The 23,450-nt window shown below is 36.5% G+C and overlaps 1 protein-coding gene and 1 long non-coding RNA gene across 3 annotated transcripts in view; both read right to left on the bottom strand.

The window, feature by feature from the left end:
* The window catches only part of Emc2 (ER membrane protein complex subunit 2), a 29,972-nt gene extending 15,954 nt beyond the window's left edge, over positions 1 to 14,018 (bottom strand). Inside the window, exons 1-5 of one of the 2 annotated variants that reach the window (XM_034517518.2) lie at positions 13,887 to 14,018; positions 7,163 to 7,276; positions 5,797 to 5,861; positions 5,343 to 5,428; positions 3,472 to 3,529 (exon numbers count right to left, since the gene is read on the bottom strand). In XM_034517518.2, coding sequence (XP_034373409.1) covers positions 3,472 to 3,529; positions 5,343 to 5,428; positions 5,797 to 5,861; positions 7,163 to 7,276; positions 13,887 to 13,926 — 363 coding nt within the window. In that variant the 5' untranslated portion in view covers positions 13,927 to 14,018. Of the gene's footprint in view, positions 1 to 3,471; positions 3,530 to 5,342; positions 5,429 to 5,796; positions 5,862 to 7,162; positions 7,277 to 10,808; positions 10,831 to 13,886 lie in introns of those variants that run through there. The other variant, XM_076911327.1, reaches the window with a different exon arrangement.
* LOC143434072 (uncharacterized) lies at positions 13,187 to 13,783 on the bottom strand. Its single transcript, XR_013103264.1, has 2 exons — positions 13,649 to 13,783; positions 13,187 to 13,401 (listed from the first exon to the last, which is right to left on the bottom strand). It is a non-coding gene; the product is annotated as an uncharacterized LOC143434072 (long non-coding RNA).
* Positions 14,019 to 23,450: the final 9,432 nt, after the last annotated feature.

The raw sequence follows: 23,450 nt of genomic DNA, 5'->3' as shown, positions 1-23,450 counted from the left end.
ATTCCAAATTAACAATCAGGATACCTTATTAAATACAGTAATAGTTCTGAAGAAACTATGTACAACAATGCAAACAATTCTACTAAAAATACAACAAACAATTCACTCTACTACTCAAAAATTAATAAACTGGCCAACAATACATCCTGTATCTGACACTTTTGCATCCTCATTAGGGCATATAGGATATTCTCATAAAAGTTCTAAAATAATAAAAGGGGAAGTAAACATAGGAAAGCCAGCCTAGAAGATAAATAGGATGTGAACAGAAACGCTCGTGTAAGATTTTTCCAATTAAGATAACATGGAAACTATGTATAGACACAGCTTTACACGTGTATATTCCCCAAACCTGGTGAGCTAACACATGAAGACTAAAGGTCCAAGGCCACCAAGGGCCAAAAGTGATCTCCGGGTTAACCTACTTTACTGTGCTTATGAATTTATGTCAACTTGACGTAAGGAAGTCATCAGAAAGGAGCGAGCCTCAATTGAGAAAATGCCTCCATAAGATCTGGCTGTAGGTGAGCCTATAAGGGCAGTTTCTTAATTAGGGATTGATGGGGAGGTCCCAGCTGTGGGTGGGGCCACTCCTGGGATGGTGGTTCTGGGTTCTACAAGAAAGATGGCTGAAGGAATCATGAGGATCAAGACAGCAAGTAGCACTCCTTCATGGACTCTGCATCAGCTCTTGCCTTCAGGTTTCTACGTTATTTAAGTCCTATCCTGACTCACTTCAATGATGACATTAATACAGAAATATAAATCAAATAAACTCTTGCCTCCACAAGTTACTTTTGGTCATGGTGTTTCATTACAACAATGATAACCCTAACTAGGACAGTTACATAAAGAACATGTCCAAAACAAAAAAAGAAAACACACACACACACACACACACACACTGCTTTAAATTTTAAGATCACGAATAAATCTTCATCAAATTAGTTACATATCTGTAAAAACCGAACATGACTGGGCTAAGCAGTAGGAAGTTTTGTGGAAGACATGACACATCTTTTAAAAATAGATTATTTGCAGAGAAATAACCTCTAGAAATGGATGAAATGATTAACATATCCCACCCAGTGAAACACAGCTACAACTCCCTGAACTCTAGATTTCAAAGGCACAGTGGCAACAGTTCCAATATAAAACTGAAAGTACCTCATCAATGACAAACACACATGTGCACACGTATGCACACATGCACACAACATTCACATGTATGCATCCTGTCTGTGCTTTTAAAAACCAAAAAAAAAAAAAAAAAACCCAAAACCAAAACCCTTTCTGAAAGCACACTAGAGTAAACCAACCTAAGGGGAGGAGGACTTGAGCTCAGGGGCTTATTGAATTTTTTTCTCATGTACCACTTTTTAATAAAGTTTTAATGTGAATATCCAAAACTAGATTAAAAATGAGGTAGTATCCTTTTCACCACCACTTCTCAAAAGTCTGAAGCTTAACTGTAATCGTATTCTTCCCTTCCCCAAGGAAGCCTTGCAGTTACTACTGTGAAAGCTTACGCCATCCACTTGGATTTAATATCTTTCTCCAACTCCGTCTTTGTTTCCTTTAAGCCTCACTCAGTCCTTGCTGTCTCGGAGGGTCAAAGCTCATATAGAACATCAAAACAGAATCAAATCTAATCAAGCCATTTCAAGGCTCAAAAGATGTTTGTCATGTAATGAAGCCTTCTGAGAGGCAGAGACAAGGCAACACTGTATCTAATGCACCCTCTGCATGGCACCAAGTGCAAACATTCCATGTTTTTGAAGGAATAATGAATGTGTGTGAATGAAGTAAGTCTTGAAAACTGTAAGTACAGATCCATTTCTTCACTGAACACAGAAGCACAAGACAAAAGGGTCAGATAAGTACTCAACAATGCAGGCTTTCACCTCTGAGCTTCTACCACAAACCTGCTTTATAAAAAGACACAGTGATGCCTTCAACACAGCAACTCAACTGTTTAATACTAAAGTGAAGTCTTCTAGTAGACATGTTAGTTTTAAATCTTGAATGGCTGTATGTTCTCTTGAACGATGCCTAGTAAACTGATTCCTAAGAGTAAAAGAACTGAGCTGGGTCTTATTGCTATGTAATGAGAAATACTCAAGATATATCTGGGAAAGGAAGGAAGAGCTTGGGAAGATCTGATTCAAGAAAACTGGAAGCAGTCACCTTGTTCAACATGTCTAACTAATGGGATCTACTTATTGTCACCTCATCCATACTCTGAAATAAGATGGATTTCTCTTTTAACCAGTCTTAAACACCACAAGAAAATCCATAAACTATGAAAAACAAGACAATGATAAAGCCATATTAAATTATAAATGACAAGCTCTTTCTTGCATGTGCTCTTGAAGATGAAAACCATAATTTCACAAATATTTATCAGCTACATCCTCAGTCTTGCCTTTAAGTGAAGTAATTGATTAAAAATATTCCCACTTAAACTAAAGCAGAAGTAATATGTTCAATTCCACAAAAACAAATTATTCACCAGTCATATTAACTTATATGTGATAAGCACAGGAAACTCAGAAACTTGCTTTTACTCTTTTTCAATCTATGGCTAAATGGCAAAGAAAGCCAGTACATTCTTGAACGAGTTAAGCACTCATACAGGTACTTTAGCAATAGAAAGTGGTACTTTATAATTTGTGCTACTTTATGAGGATAGGACCCAGCTTCAATTCCTAGCACCATAGGGTGGCTCACAACCATCTATAACTCAAATACTAAGGGATCTGATATGTTCTGCTGGCCTTCACAGGCACTAAACACCAACTGTGTACAGATTTACATGTGAGCAAAACACCCATACCCATAAAAACAAAGCAATTTTTAAAACATTTTTTTATTCTAAAAATATTTTCTTGCTGCAGTCACATCTGTACATGGAAATATAGAAAGACATAAAGATGAGTATTATCTATAACTCCCCTGGAACTTTCCATTTAGTCAAAGACAGACAAGCTATGATATCAGTATATTAAATTAAACATTACCACATTTAAAAAGACAACAGGGATATTTTAAAACAAGTAATTATGTACATTGATTTTTAATTCAAGTAGTAAATTTTAAAAATGAGATGATGTACTAATACCATTAATACTTGCTGAGGTGATTTCGTTCATTGTTAATTATGATAACCAAAAAGTATTGCACATACTAAATGGTACTTCACAAGCTTTATGACATAGAAATAGAGCCTTGCTGGCATTGTATGTATACATAGTCTGCGCTCCCCAAGTTTTAACTTATTTTCTAAATAAAACAAAAGTCAAATCTTATTAAGAGCATCAAATATGCTAAAAGTAAAAGTGGCTCACGTAATCTATATAAAAGAAAAAAAACAGTCTAGTTCTATGAATAGCTGTTCACTATTTCCTCAAATAATTCATTTTACCTTTACATTAATCATTAAGTCATCTTCAGGGCAATGGACAAACTTACAGTGTTAGTTGGATCTTCTTGCAAAATTCGGTCATACAGTTGTATAGCATCGTCATATCTATTTAAAAAGAAAGAGAGATATATTAAGAATCATTACCTTAAATGTCATGATACAGAAAAATATTAAGTAGGGCTTTAACTCATTCATAACTGCTATGTAAGTCTCCCTATTTTCATGTAATGATAAAAGTATAGTCTATTTTTTATGAAAACAAAAAGGTCATGAAGTATGTACAGAAAAACCTTCCATCAAAAACATTAATTTCACATACATACAATAGTAAAAACTAGAAACCAAGGCTAAAAGACAGTGTGTGTGTGTGTGTGTGTGTGTGTGTGTGTGTGTGTGTGTGTGTGTGTTTTAAGAGTTTTGAGACTGTGGCATTAAAGTCATAAACTACAGCAGAGAACACAGAAACACAATGTATGAGAAAAACTGAAGGCAGAAAAGAGGCCATGAGCTACATCTTAGACATAAAGAGATAGGATTGTGTACTGCACACACACTGGAACTGGCAGACAGAATGTACATGAGCATGGTGTGCACACACATGCAAGGCTCAGTGGGGGATTTGACAAGACGCAAAATAGATGAAAGAAACATATGGACCAACACTCATTTCTCTGTTTCTAATGCTCAGGAAAACCCTAGGATAGGTTCTTTAAAATGCCAAACAGCAAGAACACATTCAAAACTCCTGACCATCCAGGTACAGGTTAGCACCGGTTAGCATTTCTCACTGTCCGTTACAGTGATGACACTTCCTACTGATACAGGCAGACAAATCTAAAGGGTAATTGCAGTATCCAGTTTGATCCTATGGGCAACTCTCTCAAGAATATATATTCAAATTGCTTGTATTCAGTTTGATATCCATAATACCAAAATCTACTATTTCTTATTTTTATATTTTTGTTTTCTTAGATTGAAAAGAACTTGGAATAAAAGACAGAAAACCAAGTCATTTTTATGTTTCCCTTTACTTCTACGATGCTATTGATAGCCTATTTTCTATTTCTTATTTTTTTTAACCCATCCTCTATGTTCTGCTATCGTTCATAATAATAGTATAAGAGGCTCAGAAACTATTCTTCGATAGACTATAATCAAATAGAATGGTTTTACAGATAAGTACAAGGGTTGTTGTTTTTTTAACGACCTAAAATGTCCCCTTCATATTTTCAGTAGAAACCCATTTATAAGGCATATTAGTAGTACACAATCTTTAATTGCCTGTTATCTCTAGCTTTAATCCTATCCAAAATCTCCTTCTCACCTTATACTATAGCCACATAAACTCTTAATTCTCCTGGACTTCTCTACAGATGTGCTTCTGATGTTTCAACACAGGTCCACATAGGTCCCCATCTGTGCTTCAGTTGAAACAAACCATCTCTTCTCTAGATTTCTAGGCTAAATGTATTTTTCAAAACAGACCTATTTTTCTAAAAGGCTAAAAATATGTGGTCTAAATGATGATCATGCATTTCATGTACTTTGAGAGTGTATGCATGAGTATGTGTATGTTTTCCTCAAAGCCTAGGAAGATGACAATACCCTTATTTTAGAAGAATAAAGCTGAAAAAACTTAATATTCATTTGTGAAGTCAAAAACTAGAAAATTCTAAAACTGGGATCTAAACTCAGTTCTTCTAATAAAGCATAACCTAATTTCACTAGCCAGAAGTGGAAATGAATTATACTTCATCCCAAATGCTGCATCCCAGAAGTATGGGTGGGGTTTGTACTGAGAAGCACTCTGATGTCAAACAGATCACAGAAGCACAAAGCCCTTCTGCATCAAGGATGTCCTATAGACAGAGCTTCCACATCTGCAGGTGGGATTACATTGTTCACGAGATATGTTTACCTTTCCATAGCTTCAAATCGCATGCCCGTTAACCGCTTAACTCTGTGACTACCAGGGAATTGTCTTCTTAATTCCTGAAGACAAAACTGAAAACACATAACGGGTTAAACAAAATAACAACTTGAGCAGCTGCAATTACATCTCATAAATAATCCATTGAAAAAATGGTCTAATGAGTTTCTACTGGGTCCCAAAATATGTAATTTCATTTACTGCTTTATTGGTATGGGTATTTTATTCATTTTCTTTGTGTTCATGATGCTAGAGAGTGAACCCAGAACCTTCTACAGGCTAGCCAAGCATCTGTTATAATCCTAGCCTTGAACTTAAAGAAACATTCAAAACTTGCTACAGAAAGCACTCAGTACATGCTCCACAGTAAACCTTAACTACTTACTAATTTAAAACTCATAAAACAAATATAGAGTAAAACATAATTAGTTTAAAGACTTACCAATGCCAAGTCATCCCGACCATAGTCTAGGGCTGCAATCATCACCTGCTCATATATGATCCAAACTAGATACATGAGAAGAAAAAAAAATCTGAATTTAATATAGAAATTTCCCAACAGAAATTAATAAACTCTTCTACTTTTAAATATTTTAAAGATATTATTAATTTTATTGCTGAAAATTAGTAATTATATTATTTTTGGAAACAAATTATTTTATTTTTAGAATTATTTTATTTTTATTTATATTACTTACATTTATTTTAATAAAATTTTATTTATTATTTATTATTTATTTTAAAATTATTTTTATAAATAAAAATTTTTAAGTTTGGACTTAAGAATGTATCTTTTTACATATTCAGCAACATAAAATCTTCTGAAATAAGAAGAAATATTCAATACACACTAAATTCTTAAATTCTCTATAAAATATATTTTGACCAGATTAGAACGCCATTCTGAAATATACTTTGGCCAAACATTTACCAGTATCGTGAGCCTTTCACACAAAAGTGCTTGTTTAATGACTTTACTACTGAAGTGGTTTGAGTAAGATTGTCCTCCACAGTCTCTGACACTTGAAGACTTGGTCTCCAGTTGTCTGGGGAGCTCTAAGAGATGTGGCCTTGCTAGAGAAATCCATCTCAAGGGGCAGGATTTGAGGTTCAAAGCCTCTGCTGCATGATTACATTGTCCATGAAGTGAGTCTCCTGCTCCTGCCACCATTATGGACTCTATCCTAGAACCATAAATCCACATAAACTGCTGTAGCTAGAGTTTCTGTTGCTGTGATAAAGACCATAGCTAAACGTAATCTTGGAAAGAAGGGTTTATATTGCAGCTTTAAATTTACCATCCAAGAAAGGCAGAGCAGGAGCCAAGGTGGAGGCAATGGTGGAGTGCTGCTTATTGGCTTGCTCAGCCTGCCTTCTTTTATAACCCATGACCACCAGCCCAGAGGTAGCCCATGACCCCACCCACAGTGAACTGGGCCCTCCCATACACATCATCAATCAAGAAAATGCACCAGGGGCTTGCCTCCAAGACAATCTGGTGGGGACATTTTGAGGTCCTTCTTCCATACAGGCTCTAGCTTATTTCAAGCTGACATAAAACAAGCCAGCTCAGACTTTTTCTTTCTATTAGCTGTCAGTCATGTTGCTGTATCACAGCAATAGAAAAATTAACAGATACAACTACAAACAACTATAAATCCTCCTTAAACTAAACTGCCATTCATTGTATCTCCTGCAACAAAGGAGTGATGTAACTAATTAGTAAGTAAAATGTTAATAAAGACATATTAAAAATGAATAATAACAAATACAACATGGTGAGCCTACATAAATAACTAAAAACTTACTGTCGTCTCCAAGCTTAGAAGCATAATCATTAATTAATTCTTCTCCAACTTCCATAATTTGCTCACTATTTCTTGAGTTTTCTTCTCGCCATTTTCTCATTTTATCTCGCATTTCTAAAAAAAAAAAAACGTAATATTCAAGTTCTTTACACATACATATATATGAACATATGATGGATGTCAAAATACTAAATGAAATCAACTATTTGAAATAAACTCCAACGTGTAGGCAAATCTGTGATATCACAACCATCTTGAAATGTAAAGAACATCACTCCATGGGTCCTGAATCAAGGCCCACTATCACTCTGGGCAACTGTAGGTCTTAATTGGAGGGGTGAGGGGAAATACAGACTAGTTTTAGGGTTTGGTAAAAGGCCTAAAGAGATCATTTTCTAAATAATAAAGAGAAAGCATAGAATTACACACAGATATCACAAAATATTCAACATATTCTTGCAATTTACTTATGGATATAAATTTTTAAATAATTTTCATAATACTGAGCTAGCAACAACAAAGGAATATTCACCTCACATTTCCTTAATACTAAACTGCCATGCAAGGAAGTAAACAAGAAAACAATAACAACAAAGGAAATGTTTGATTGAACTTAAGAGACAACATGAATGTCAGTAAAAACAATTGCATTGTTAGCTTCATTGATAAGATAGGAAAACAACTTTGCAAATTACAATTCAACAAGAAATTCTGGACTAAAGAACTCTACTGTGGTTTAAATGCCTCTCCTGAGGTTCATGGGTTGGAAATCTGATTCTGAATACAACCAGATTGTGGCAGAACCTTTAAGTTGTTCTCAGCTCCTTATGGCTTCTGTCCTACTAAGTGGATCAACAGCCTTATCACAGGAGTGAGCTGAGAGGAATATTAGTTATCTCAGGTAGGTTATCTATGAAGAAGACAGTTCCTGGATGTTTTTTAAGGAAAAATTAATTCAACCCCTTATGTCTTGCCTGTACACAGCTTTTGTCCTTCCCCAGGAGCTGAAAACCAGAATGTCTTCCCCAGAACCACTGGCCAAAAATAGGTAAGGAAATAAACAATAAATTAAAATAAAAATCCAAGTCTGGAGAACTATGATCTGAATGTAATAAATACCAAAAACAAAGTATTTTAAAAGCATTTTTAATCTGGTTCCTTTTACACAATATTAAAGGCTGAATGTTTACGATTTTTCAAGTTAATTAAAAACTTAACTAAAAATCCCAAGACCATACTTGGCGAGGGCCTGTGGAAGGCAAGCAGTGCCCTCACAAGGCGTAAGAGGCTCTGTCTTCTGCCATTAGTTGTCTATTCCACACTAGACACTGGATCTGGCAGGACCTGCCTCTTCACTTCCTATCCTCCAGAACCATATGGAAACACTTCATGGTTTAAGATAATCCACTGTGGTGTATTCGTTGTATTGGCCTGAACTAAGACATATAGCTAAGGTACAACTAAGAATCTACCTGAGAACATACATCTTTCTTATTTTTATCTGTACACATAGATCAAGAGTACAAATGTAATACTCAAACTGCTGCACTTCAAATCTCAACAGTGACACTTTCTACCTGCTGAGTTAATCGCTGCATTTCAACATTCTTATCTACCAAGTGAAGATAAAAAAAATAATACTCATATAATTTGGCTATTGTAGTGAGCACTATTAACTAAGTGTGCTGAAAACAGAATTTTTGTTCAGTCTTACACATATTGCTATTTTGATAATTCTCCCTCAGTCAGTCAGCCTCAATCAATTATAACTGCAAACACTATTTATCTTGTTCTAACTACAGTATCTCTGGCTTGCTCTGCACTTCACATTTATATCAGAAAATTTAAACGAGTCAAGAAACTACCACCTTATGGCCAACATTTGTAGCCAATTGTTTTGCAAGCAAACTTTGATTAGAACCTACCTATTGGGGAGGTTTTGTTTTCCTGTGCTGCAGTGGTACAGGAAGAGCCAATACAAGTCAAATAACACACAAAGCTGCTGACATTTAGAACATTTAGATAGAAGTACCATCTGATTATTCATATATAGTGATGCTTGGCTCCAGACACTAAGAAGCAGAAAGAGCAAGGGATGTAGTTGGAGGACTAGTATTAAATCAACTCTGCCTCATCAACCTGAAAATGGTGACTTGGGAATTATCACTGAACACTCCTACCACTTTGGTTATTAAATACACAGGATTACAGGCTTTATAGGGTTTTCATGAAACTTGAACAGCAAAACCAAGAGCCCATGTTTGGACAGCGCTGTGGTTTGGAGTTTTGTTTTGCTTAGAAGCTGACTTCGAGTTCTATTAAAATGTCATGCACTCATGAACTCCTCATAGGCATTGCTGCAGTCTTTCATCCAACTTCATACACACGTTGCCCCTATGTAGTCTGAGTTTAGAACTCCTACTATCAGTAACTTACAGAAAACATCCAGCAAATGTAAAGCACTACAAAAGGTTTGGCTACCTTAAGTAAGTAAAGTAAGGGAAAACCTATAATTAGAAATAAAATTTGGGGAGCATTCCTCCCTTGAGTATACTTTTCTTTTTAAGTTGTTCCCCAAAGGCAGTATGCTCTACAAGTCCAAGATCTCTTTATTATATACTTTACATGTAAGCCACTCACCATTCTCTTGCACATGCTATTAACTATTGTCTCTGTACTAGGGGTAACAGCCAGCAGAGGTTACAAAGGGATATCCTGTTTATCTTTCCCTAAGGACTAGGTCTCACTGGGCTAAAACACTCGGGCCATGAGAGATGAGGAACTAGCCGGCTTCCTACTTTGCTTCTTTTGTACAAAACTACTTTCTCCCCATATTTCCTCCATTCCAATATAAATTCTCAAAGACCATTTACACATTCACTTATATGAGTCACTATATACCATTTAACAATTATTCATAATCCTATAAATTTAGATCACCAAATCAGTTACAGGATAATGAAATTGCCACGGCTCTTAATGGATGGGGTGTGTACTAAATTTGAAGACAAAAATATAAGTTATTTCAATGTATAGAAACTTCAGTAGAGGTGTTCTTCCAATTATGTATAACAGTGCACTAGGGAGATGTGACGCCAGTCTAGTGTGTTCCAGCCCTTGGGAGCAAATGGATACAGAGAACCTATCAAAAGAATAAAGTGAACCTACAAGAATACTATTAAGAAACAAAAGCAAGGGGCTGGGGAAAAGACGGCTCATCTTATATGTAGAAGGATGGATAAAGACCTTAATTCCAATCCCTAGAACCCTTGCAAAAAGCTGGACATATCAACACCTTCCCTTAGTTATGGGAACAGACAGGTGGATCCTTGAGACCCATTGGCCAATCAGTGCAGCCAATCAGTGAGTTCAAGGTGTAGGGAGACAAACTGTTTTGAAAAACTAGGGAGAAATCAATAGACAAATACCCCGCAGGAACTGATGGCATCTACATACATACACACATATATCATGCACACACATACATACAAAAAAGATACAAAATCAAATCTTGCATAGAGGGGATTATCCATAATAGCAAGCATAACAGAGATGTATAAAATATAAACATTTGAATTGGCACAAGGTCTTCCTTTGGCACCTTAAAGAAAAAGCAAGACACAGAAACCAAACTGTTGATACATACACAACACAGTCCTTGCTCCTCAGGCTCAGAGAAAATCCTGGAAAGGGGGCAGAGGGTCAGCAGATCATAATGTCAGCTGTGAGACTGTATCTTCTAGATATGAGAGGAAAGCCGCATCCATGAACTTTCAAAACTGTGGTTTCTTAGGGGATGAAGTAAAAAGGACAAACAAAATACTCTACAATATTTTTAAAAACTCATTTCACATCTATTAAATGCTAGGCACTGCACACGGTACCATATCCAGCTATGCGTAAATATATATGCTCAAGAGAGTTCATTACTTTCCTTACAAGTCTAAACTCTCTTTCCTACCCACAAGTTTTTAAATGATATTCTAGATAACAAATGCTTTAAATCATCTTACAAAATGAACTTTCATTCTATTCATTTATATCATCTATTTGAGACTTAAAAGCCTGTTAAACTTACTGAAGTCTTTTATATACACTATTACAAGAATAACAGGTGCTGGGGACATGCTCAGTGGCTAAGAGCTCTTGTTGGGTAAGAGTCCTTTGCAATCTTAAAAACCTGAGTTGAATCCTTTGCAAAACATAAAAAGCCCTGCTTGGCTCTAACCCCAGCACTAGGAAGGAGGGTGGAGGAGGAGCATGGGATTTGCTGTCCGACTTCCTGTTCAATGAAGAACCCTACCTCAAATAAATAAGGTAGAGAGTGTGCAACAAGACACAAACTTCCTCTTCTGGCATCTTTGTGCCTATGCATACCCACACTCACATGTAGAACATATAACGAACAGTACACAGACACAGACACAGACACACACACACACACACACACACACACACACACACACTATAGTGTGCTTTGGACCCATTTATAATGCTGATGGAGGTCCTTGGAAAACAGCTGACACTGTCCACCATATCCAAACAAACCATCTGAGTGTCCTCTCACCAACCACCCACACTGCCATGAAACAGGTTTTCAGGAAAATTAAGCCTCCATTTTACAAAATAAGGAAACTGTGTTCTAGTCCCTGGGGTGCCTAGGTTCACATAAGATAATGGGCAGAAAGCTAGAAAAAAGCATGGACAACTTACTAGTGTTAGTTGTTAAAAATCTCTATAATTCAACCAATCAATAAATCGTTTCTTCCCTGTGTCAAGCACTAGTTACATAACAGTGAGCACAGCAGGCCCAACTTCTTTCATTCTAACAGAGAAAAACTTCTGAGGTAACACAAGCAAGCACGTGCTTCAACAGTAAGAAAGCACACACTCTAGGAGCAGGTTTTGTTTGACTCAGTTGCTTGGGATTTTCATTTTCTTGTTTTTCCTCTTTCCTTCTTTTGTAAATATGGTGGCAGGGGTGAGCAGATGCACGTAAGGGTCCTGCAATATGTAACTTTTGAGCAGGATTCTGAGAGACGAACATTTAAGAGTGAGGAGTGAGGCTGTGAGGGGAGAACACTGTTGGTGGAAGGAACTGCTTGTGCCAACCTCTAAGACAAGTGCATGGCAATTTAGGCAATCTAGGAAAGACAAGCTGAACCAGCTCAGAGTTGGGACAGACAGTGGCTCCAACTAGATGCCACCAAAAGCCAGATCCCTCAGCAGAATGACATAATTCTATCGCCCAACAACAAAATCTTTTCTCTCAGGTTAAGAGCTTATCGACTACTTTAAAATAATTTCTTCTTTCATTGCTCAACAAATTTGCACAGCACTAACTTTCCCAAATCTAGTTATATCACTACACTTCAGAATGCCCACAGGACAGTATGAAGCTACACAGGATCATTTAGCTTGCCAACAGTGACATAATCCTTGTCCCTTGATTGTATATATTAACAGATTTTAAAAGCTATCCTTTACATACCTTCATAATATCACTTTTCAACAATTGTGAAGTATTTATAACTTTTTTAAAAGCATTGAACGGAACACCCACTAACCTCTCTCCTTTACAGTTGAAGGGTATGTGTTGACGCGAACGTCTTAAAAAAATGAATCGATAGGTTTGTTGTTCCACTCAACTGTAAACTCTCTGAAGGTTGGGGCTGTGTCTTACTTGACATACAGAAGAACTAGCACTTACTTTTTGTATTCAATATAAAATCTTTTGTTCCTTATAATATTTGAGATTTATTCACCATCAAACAATTCATGTAAATTTCACTCTACATGGTAAAGAGCCCACAAAAGCATTCGAGGCTGAGGGATCTGGATTTTGGTGGCAATTGAAATTTGGTGGGCAAATTGACTACTGAAGTACACTGTACTGTGCCAACTGTTGAGAACATGAACAGAAATTCTATGCTTTTAGAGAACTCATTCATTTTCTTAAGCATGACTCCTAGCAATGTTTATTTATTTATTTTCTGAAAGAGATAACAGCTCATAGAACTGATCCAAGATTTGAATAATTTATTTAAGGATTCTCCCTTCTTGGTCAACCAGGCGGTAAAAAAAACTATCACATGTGAACACATGCCTCCAAATTAACCAGTTGCATTCTCCTCCAGAAAACAAATTAATTGGCAGAAAGTAAGTAGGAAGCGATGTTGTGTGTGCTTTAAGTAGGTTTTGCCAATGAAGTTAAAAGGGGAGACATTCGAAACCCAGTTCTGAAAACAGAACAAAACAGAAAGTGCAATGTTGAAGAAACACATTTGTTTATGGATCTCCCACACACCTTTTCTATACTCTTTAACCCTTCCAAACACTTAGCACAGGCCTCACCAGACCTATCTCGGGCTTCAAACAAGCTTCAACACATTGATCCCGCCTCCTCCACGCCTCCCAGAAACCACATGCTGTGTGACAGTCGCAGCCCCGAGTTCCTCCTGCCTCCTAAACAGAAGATGACAGAACCCGTGCGCAGGGAGGCAGGTGGATCGGTGTGCGGACCGGCAAACGCGACACGGTACGCCGCAAACCACGGTCAGGCCCAGGAAGGAACCAGCCCCAGGCTCCACACGGTTCGGCCAGTTGAGGGAGAGCTGCCCGGCGGACGACACAACGGGGTACGAATCTCTCCGAGCTTTCGGGGTACTTCTGAACCATTTCCCAGGGCTTTGGGTCTTCCTGGACCCTCCCCGCCCAAAATTACCTTCCCAAGTCACATCGTAACGCTCAGTGACCTTCGCCATCTTCCTAGAACCCAGAGGTGGCAGGAGAGAGGGCGGGGGCGGGGGGAAACGCCGCACGTCACCCGCAACCGGGCAGTGGCAAATGACGAAGCTATTTTTTATTGGTCGATACAGGGGAGTGGGCGGAATCTTCCTCTCATTTGCACAGCATTCACTGGGAAAGAGGGCGGAGCCAGCGAGGCCTGAGTGGCCGAACTAGCGGGGCGGGACCTGAGGGCGGGGTCTGGGGCGGGGCCAGAGGGAAACTGTTTTTGCTGCCGAGAGTCTGTGACAGACAGCTGAGCTTATACTTTGGCTTTGGTATTTTTCCTGAGATTTTATCAAATGTAATATCTTTAGCGTCCGCCGCTCCAGGTTTTTCATTTTCCTTTTCATAGATGTATTCATTCTTTCCACGGTCCTCAAGTCTGTACTTTATCTTCAGAGACCCATGAAACTCAACATTTTGGTCAGATATTTGCCCACTCCCAACTTTCCTCTATATATCATGGGAATGGCTTTCTATGGCCTTTTAATGTTCAACTAAACAGAACAACCAAGTTTTGTGAATGATATGAAGAATCAACTGCTATTCTTGTTTGCATTACCATGCCCCCAGAGCCAAGGAATTTTATGTTCACAATTGGGCCCTGCTGCAGACTTGCATCCATAGTTAATGCCCATCTTGTATTTAATTTCTTTATTCTTTAAGACACAGGTCTAGATTAAAATCTGCATAAGAGCAGCCAATGTGTAAGTACTTATAAAGAATGAATAAAGGTGAGAATAAAGATCCTTCAGCACCTAAACGTTGCTTCTGTTCACTTGTCTGCGGAGAACTTCCCACCAAAAACTTACTTCGAGGAAAGGCTGGACCACCTCTCCGTTAGCAAAAGTGAAATGGCTGAATTGCACATCCCTAACCATACATTTAATGTTTCAAATAATGAATTTACTACATTGTAGAAAGAGGATATGTAAAGTGGGGTGGGGTGTATGAAAATGTGACACGTGTTCAGTAACCCCATAATTAGGGGTTAGTGAAGAAGAGGCAATAGAGTCGAGATTGAGAGAGCGGCAGCCCACAGCCCAGCTGGTGAAGGGCTTCTGTTTCTTTGATTTTCCCAGCCTTAATGAAGTATCATTGACAAAAGTATATATATTTACAGTGTATAGGGTAATGATTTGAGATTATTACCACAATCAATTAATTTATCCATCTCCTCTAATAATTACCATGCTGGAAGGTAGAGAACACCTAATAGCTTTTACCAAAATATCAAATATATGATACTATTGTTTATATGAAAATCTCCATATAAACCAAAATGTACATCTTTAATCAACATCTCTTCATTACCAGCCCTTGGCAATTTTTAAGTGAGGCAGGGGAAGGGGGCAGGACTTACTGCCATTTGCCAGCAAGGAACCACCAAAGGGCAGAAAAAGCTAGGAAACTCTTAAACTTGGCTTAGATTCTGAATAAGTGTCTCCTCAGACTAAGCAGACTTTAAAAAAATTATTTCATTCAAAAAATTTAAATGTTTCAGTCAAATTCATACTAATGCTCTGATAAGACAGTGCAGTGTAGAATATTGTCCAGTACTTTTTCTCTCTCTCGTTCTTGGTTTTCCCCTCCCTCTCTCTCTATTTTATCTATCTATGTATCTATCTCTGTTTATCTCTCTTTCCTTCTCCTTTCTTTCTCTCCTCTTAAACCCATTCCTGTAACTTTTCCATCTCCCAAAGCTCGAAGGCAGACCTACTTTACAACTTACCTCTTCATTCTAGTCTGACATTTAACTATTGTCCCACTCGCCTCTTCCCAGTTTTGCTTCTACTCAATTATTCTAAGTCTATGTGTGCCCCTCTCCTCTATGTCCCATTTGACAGCCCAATACTTATCATTAGTCACACTGCAATTGCTCCCTTTTGCCTTCCTTTCACCCACACTAACATTTCAGTATACACAGTGCTATTGGCTGCCCACTTCAAGAACTAATATTTAATAATCATTTGTTTTATAGTCATTTTCTATTCTATTACTATCTATTGAGTTAACTACTGGATAATGACTTGCCATAGGCAATAACCAACCCTCAGGAGCAGCCTAAATATAGAGCTTGGTACCTGGAACACCAATCTAACGTACCACAGTACCACAGCTGACATCCAGTCTTAACCAACAATCTGACCCCAGATAGTTGTATCCCAGAAGATAAACCTAAGAAACATGAAAATTTAAGACAACATGATGCTGCCAAAAATTACCAACCTCATTCAAATGGCCTCCAGTGAAAATGACTAACATAGAAGTTCATATACAGAATTTTAAAAATGATTTTAAGTATGGTACAACTCACAATGAACTCCAGAAGTATACCAGAAAAATACAAACAAAAAAAAAAATAAGGAATTTCATCCATGTTGTCAAGACAGAATTTAATAAGGAGATAAAATACTGGAAAAAAATCAGAATGATAATGGAAGTGAAAAATAAAATAGGTCAAATAGAAGGTTAAGTGGATATCCTCACCAACTGAATGGATGTTATTGGAAATATAATATCATGTATGAAGATATGAAAAGAAAAGTGAAGTACTGGATGAGTCAGTCATGGTTGATGATAATTTTGGATAGAAGATGTCAAAAATTGTTTCAATTTCTACATTTCCTAAATATCCAAGATTAAGTATTTCATGAAAATGCCATAAAAAATTTTAATGAAATTATGGAAAATATTTTCTCAAATATAGTGAAAGGAAGCCTATCCAGATACAAGAGGCATACAGAACAGTAAAAGAAGCAGGACCAGAAGAGAAACTCCTCATTTATATTATATTTCAAACCCTAAATCTACAGAAGAGAGAGCGTGTACTGAAAACGCAAAAGAGAAGAGTCAAGTCACATAGAGAGGCAGGCTAGGCAGCAGAGCTTCTGACTTTTTCATTTCAATCCATCCACTCAAGAAGGGCTGCTAGCTCTCAAACTTCGAAAGATTATAACTGAAAACCCTCTCTAATATGCCCAGCAAACATCTGCCATAATTCATCATGAAAGAAAAACTATGATAAATAGCAAGCTAAAGAAATTATTGACCACTAAAGAAGCCCAACAGTGAATACTGGAAAATCATTCTGAGGAAAAAGATGAGCACACTAAGGAGATTACAGGAGGAAAAAAATGATGCTGCAAATGCTACATCATTCATTAAACAGAAGAATGAAAAATTCTCAACACAAAATGATCAATGAGATGTCAGGGAACAGCACACACCTTTCAATAAAAACTCTAAAATTCAGTATCTTGATTCACACATCAAAAAGAGAGACTAGCAGACTATTTAGAAGACAAAGTTTTTCTTTTTGCTGCCTCAAGAGATCAAGAGCTATGTTTATCACAAAATATATACACTATCTAAGGTGAAAAAGTTAAAAATAGGTACTGAAAGCAGATAGAACCAAGAAACAAGCATGTGTTTCTATTCTAATGTCTACAAAATCGATTTGAAATCAAATCCTGTCAAAAGACATAAAGAGGGTGTCTTAGTCAGTGTTTGATTGCTGTGAAGAGACACCATGACGATGGCAACTCTTATAAATTAAAGCATGTATCTAGGGATTGCTTACAGTTTTAGAGTTTTAGTCTATTATCATCATGGTAGGGGAGGATGGTGGCATATAGGCAGTCATGATACTGGAAGTAGCTGAAAGTTTTATATCCAGATCCAGAGGAAACAGGAAGAAAGAGAGAGCCAATGGGCATTGCTTGGGCTGTTAAAACATCAGGGCCTACTCTCAGTGGCACATGTCTTCCAAAAGGCCACAACTACCCCACCAATGCCACACCCCCTAATCCCTCTCACGCACTGCCACTCCATGATGACAAATCATTCAAATATATGAGCTACTGAGGGCCATTTGTATTCAAACCACCACAGAGAATTACGTTATACAGATAAAGAGAACAACCCTTCATGAGAAAATTATAATTCTAATATATAGGCACAGAATACAAGCTTAACCAATTTTGTAAAGAAAATATTAGATTAAATATTTTAGATTTACTTCAGCACAGTAATAATGGGTGACTTCATTAAACTACGTACACTATTGAATAGATAATTGTATTCAAAATAAATAAAAAAGAATAGAATTAAATAGCATCATGAATCCAATGGACTTAGTAGGAACGTGCAGAATATTCCACTCATATACCAAACAATACACATTCTTCTCAGCACCCCTGAAAACTTTCTCTAAATTAGATCATATATTATGACACAAGGCATATCTCAACAAATATAGGAAAATTGAAACAACATTTTGTATTACATCTGTCCATGATGGAAATCAACAGCAGGTAAAACTACAGACAATATGCAAACCCATGGAGACTGAGCAACAGCCTATTGAGTGAAGAATAGAGCAGTCCAGAAATCAAGAAAGAAATTAAAATCTCCTAGAAGTAAGTGAAAATGAAAACCCATACCCAATCCAATGGTATAAACTGAGGAAGTTCAGAGGGGAAAGTTTGTAGCTCTAAGTACCTATACAATAAAAAAATCAGAGAAGTTGGGAATAAACCATCAAATGATGAACCTTAAAGCATTGGAAAATCTAATTACATAGAGAGAAACATGAAGCAATCCCATTAAAATCAGGGACGAGACAAGGCTGCCCACTCTCTATCTACTCAATATAGTTCATGAAGTTCTAACTAAAGCAGTAAGACAAGAAAAGGAGATCAAGGACATACAAATTGGAAAGGAAGAAGTCAAGGCTTCACTATTCACAGATGATTTAATACTATACATAAGTGACCTCCAAAATTCTCCCAGAGAGGCTTTACCATCAGCTGAGTGATACAGATGTAGATACTCAGAGCCAGGCATTGGATGGAGGTCAGGGATCCCTATGGAAGAATTAGGGGAAGAATTGAAGGAATTGAAGGGGATGGCAATCCCAAAGGACGACCAACAGTGTCAACTAATCTGCATCCCTGAGAGCTCCCAGAGACTGAACTACCAATCAAGGAGCATACATGGGCTCGTCTGAGGCCCCCATAACATGAGGTAACATAGAGCTGCCTTGTCTGGCCTCAGTAAGAAAGGATGATCCTTGTCCTTTAAAGACTTGATGTCTGGGGGGTAGGGGGACATATTGAGGAGCACCCTCTCAGAGGCAAAGGGGTGGATAGGGGAAAGAGCTCCACTGGGGGGACCAGGAAGGGGCAACAGTTGAGATTAAATAAATAAAATAATTAATTAATAAAAAATGAAAAAGAAAAAAAGTAAAGAACAGCCCAAAAAGCAAAGTTGTAGATGAAGAAAAATAATGAAGATCAAGGTAGAATTTAATTAAAAGGTAAATAAATAATGTAATAAAAAGAATCAATGAAACAGTTGGTTCTTTGTAAAGATAAATAAAATTCACAAATTTTTACCCAATACAAGTACAAAAGAGAAAATCTAAAGTAATAAAAGTAGAGATAAAAAATAAAAACTATAAGAATTAAGAAAAATTACAACAAATACTGATAAAATTCCAAGTATCATGTGAATATACATTTTATATAACATGTATATATATGTATATATATATACATATATATATATTGAAAAATCTAAAATGTATGGATAAGTTTTATAACCTATCAAAATTACACCAGTATAAAGTGAATAACTTAAACACATCTGAACAACCAATGAAATAGAAACAGTAATTAAAAGTTTCCCAACTTAAAATCCTGGGCCATACGGATTCAGAAAACAATTTTAGATCTTAAAAGAAGTGACACTGACACTCCTAAAATTATTCTGTGAAATATGAAAGAACATTTCTAAATGCTTTATTCAATATCATTATTATCCTGATTGAAAAAAATAAACAGATAAAACTCTAAAGGAAAACAGAATTATAGACTAATCTCACTGGTGAACATTGACCCAAACATTCTAGACAAAGTGTTCTCAAACTATATTCAAGTACTTATCCAAATGTCATTCAAGTTGGTGATGAAGTTGGCTTCATTTCAGTGAGGCATGGACAGGTACATAAATCAAATATAATTCATCACATAAATGGACTCAAGTACCAAAATTATATTATCACTTCAACTGGTTCCAAACTAGCTCTATAACAAACCCAGCATCCATTCATGATATTTGAACCTAGTAAGCATTATCTGTGACAAACTAATATTCACTCTTATATAAAGTAAGGGGGAAATGGGTATAACAGGAAGAATTAGAACACCTAGAAAAAAAGCATGGAGAGATGTTTAAGGGTTAAGAGCACTGACCACTTGTCCAGAGCACCTGGATTTTGTCCCAGCACACATAGCATCTCATAGCTCTCTGAGACTCCAGTTCCAGAGGAGTCCTCTTTGCCACTGCACATGAATGGCACACAGACATATGTGCATACAGAAAATCCATACACATAAAATAAAAATAAAATCTTTAAAAAGCATGAAATGAGAAGGTTACAAATAAGAGAACAAGAGGGGGCTTGGAGGGAGAAATAGGATAGATGGGGATAGATATAATAATTCTTTTGTAATTTCTTTGAGACATTTGTACAAGTGTGAAGTGTGTTTTGATTATATGCACCCTTCTCCAATTTCTCCCAGCTCTTCTAACCAGGAAACTTCCCCCTCTCCCTTCCCCCCGTATTTTGTTGAAGAAAATTATTTTTAAAAAGAATATTTAGATCTTATTCAAAGCCTCACCCTTTAACAGCTAGATGACTTTAAACATGTGTATCTCACTTGAGCATCAAAGATGCCCATATGTAAAAAGCTATTACCTAGGCTAAAAGAAAACACTTTGGGGGCTTAATGATTATAACATTGGTTGGCTCTGCAATCAACTAAGAGACGGGGCTCTGGAAAGATATATGAGAGTATGCTCACAGGAAAGACTGCTGTAGGAAGAAAGATCCTTCTCTGGTGTGAGTAGCACCTTCCCAGAGCAGCACAGACACAAAAGGGTCAAAGGGGGAAAGTGCCTGCTTCACTTCTTACTTATGAATGCTTCTGTCCTGTCACTGCCTTGCTGCTATCCTCTGCTCCCATTGGCTTTCCCACGTGAATTGAAAACCCGTGCCTTTCCAGAACTCCTCTAGGTCTTCTGCACTAAGGCTACTGCTACAAGATCTGTTGTATCCTGATATTATATCTAAATTCATAAACCCTCCAGTACCTTGCTGTTCTCACTTGGAGTACTCGTTTAGAATGTTAGCTAATAAGTAATCACAGTATATATCCCAAACAGAACTTTGGATTCCCAATGCCATATTGGTATTTCTTTATGCATATTGGTATTCCTCTTCACAGTTGACTAAACCACTTACTTGCATGCAGAAGCTAAATGATAGCCAGCACGAGGAAGTATGTTGAATTCCTTTTTTAATACCTCCCCCACATCTACTCTGTCAGCAAATTCTGCAATTCTCATCCCAGTTGACTTCTTTTTATTTTTATTTCTTATTGGATATTGTATTTGTTTATATTTCAGGTGCCATCCCTTTTCCCCACTTCCCCTCCCTAGAAAACCCCTATCCCATGCCCCCTCCTTTTTTTGCTTTTATACATTTGAATTACATGCAAGTATTAAGGTCAGTCCTAGGTTGAGGAACTAGCAATACAATAGATGCAAATAGTCAAGGAACAAGCAACACAATAAACATAAATAGTCAAAGAACAAGCAAGGCAAAAAACAAAGTTCTGTAAACACTCCTGTGATAACTATTTCTAGGGGCTTATCAGGATGACAAAATATCTAAGCCTACTTACCTGTCCTAGCCCAAAGTCATTTTCATGTCTGAAGTCTATTTTCTTGTTCTAGCCTAAAATTTAGATTCCTGCCTAAAATTACTTCTTTGTTCTAGCCTAAAATTTAGAATACTTCTACCTTAATCTAAGGCATGACCATCTCATGCCTGAGTAACTGGCATCTTCTAACTAACTTTGTTTTATTCTGGGGTAAAAGAAAATGGTATATGCATCAGACCTCAGATGTATATAACCATCAGATGTTCTTTGCTTGAAGCCCTCAACAAATAGTTTGCTGTAACACTAAAAATATGTTCTAAAGATTTCATGTGAACATATGGGGCTGTGTTTAATGTAACATTCATGTATCTTTCTTACTTCCTGTTTTATGTAGTTTAGATAGTCCCCCATATATTCTTACCTGCTTCTAATTCCTTAAAAAAATGTCATGACCTATGTATGTTGAACCTGTTATTTGTAAATCTTTTCCTAAGATGGTCCTTTCCAAAGTGTTAAATATCTTTTGTCAATAGACCTCATTTTTTTTTAAAGTGCATCTACGTATAGAGAGGACTTTGTTGACCACCTCAAGGAAAAACGTGGTTTTCTTGATTTAAGTTGAGAATTTTTACTTTATCTGACTGGACACTGGCACATAATTATGATAAATATGAAGAAAATACATAAACATCTAAATATTGAATTATCATACCACCAAAATTATGAGTCAATATGTCAGGCATGATGTGAAGCACTAGCCCAATTCATTATCTCAAGACAATAAAAATCAGTAAGTGATTAGAATCTACATTATTCATTGTAGGAAAAGCTATATTTGTTGTGTGTGTGAGTGTGTGTATGTGTCTGCGTATAATTATTTTTAAGTATTATAATGATAATGAAATAATGAATTGGATTCAACCCAGGATCAGACAGAAATAACTTTGAATGAGCTCATATTCTTTGAAATGAGATAAACATTATATTATTTATTAAACTGAATGCAGAAAGTTTTAGAGTGCATCAGTTTTGTGGTTTATTTAATCAATTTACTCTCTGAAGATATTATGGAAGACTAAAACAATTTCTTAAATTTAATAGTTTTATGACATTTATTCAGTGTTCATTATTCAATAGTACAGAGTGCCATACTGTGTTAATTGATTTTGTAATACTCATCTTCTCCCCAAATTATTTATGTAGAATTGATTTATTGATTTGTTCTTAGTCTCAGTGAATTAAAGTGCCTCATGTTGTGTAGCAGAATATATTTGCCAGGACACTTATCTGTCAGAGTAAACTGCTCTCACTAAAACAGCCATAGACAGATTTATTATAGATTTTATAAGTCATTATATAATTCTTGAGTAGTGGATCATAACCATTTATATTTATTTAAAACTATAATCCATTTTGTATCTAAAAGAACAATTACTCCTTAATCTTCATTTCATTTTAGTAAAATTTTTCACTCGAACACAAAATATTTGGAAGGAAACTTAAGAGCTTTATTTATCAAAAGTCAGGTGGATATAAAATTGTTGGGGGACTATACCAACCATTGTTTTTAATACATTTCTAAAGGATTGTATGTAATTCAATATTACCCTTTAAAACACAAAAGCTCAAGTCCCTTTTTCTGGCTGAACTAGAACATTTTGGGCACTTTTAACATTTTTGTGTTTTCTGTCGTTTGCGATGTGTATAGATTTAAAAGCACTAGCCATAGATTTCATATCCAATTACTTCAGAAAGCAAAGAATCGTCTC

Source organism: Arvicanthis niloticus, chromosome 13 (genome assembly GCF_011762505.2).
Source record: "Arvicanthis niloticus isolate mArvNil1 chromosome 13, mArvNil1.pat.X, whole genome shotgun sequence".
Taxonomy (NCBI): Eukaryota; Metazoa; Chordata; class Mammalia; order Rodentia; family Muridae; genus Arvicanthis; species Arvicanthis niloticus.
Note: the sequence above shows the minus strand (reverse complement) of the source record. Positions and strands in the feature narration are given on the sequence as shown.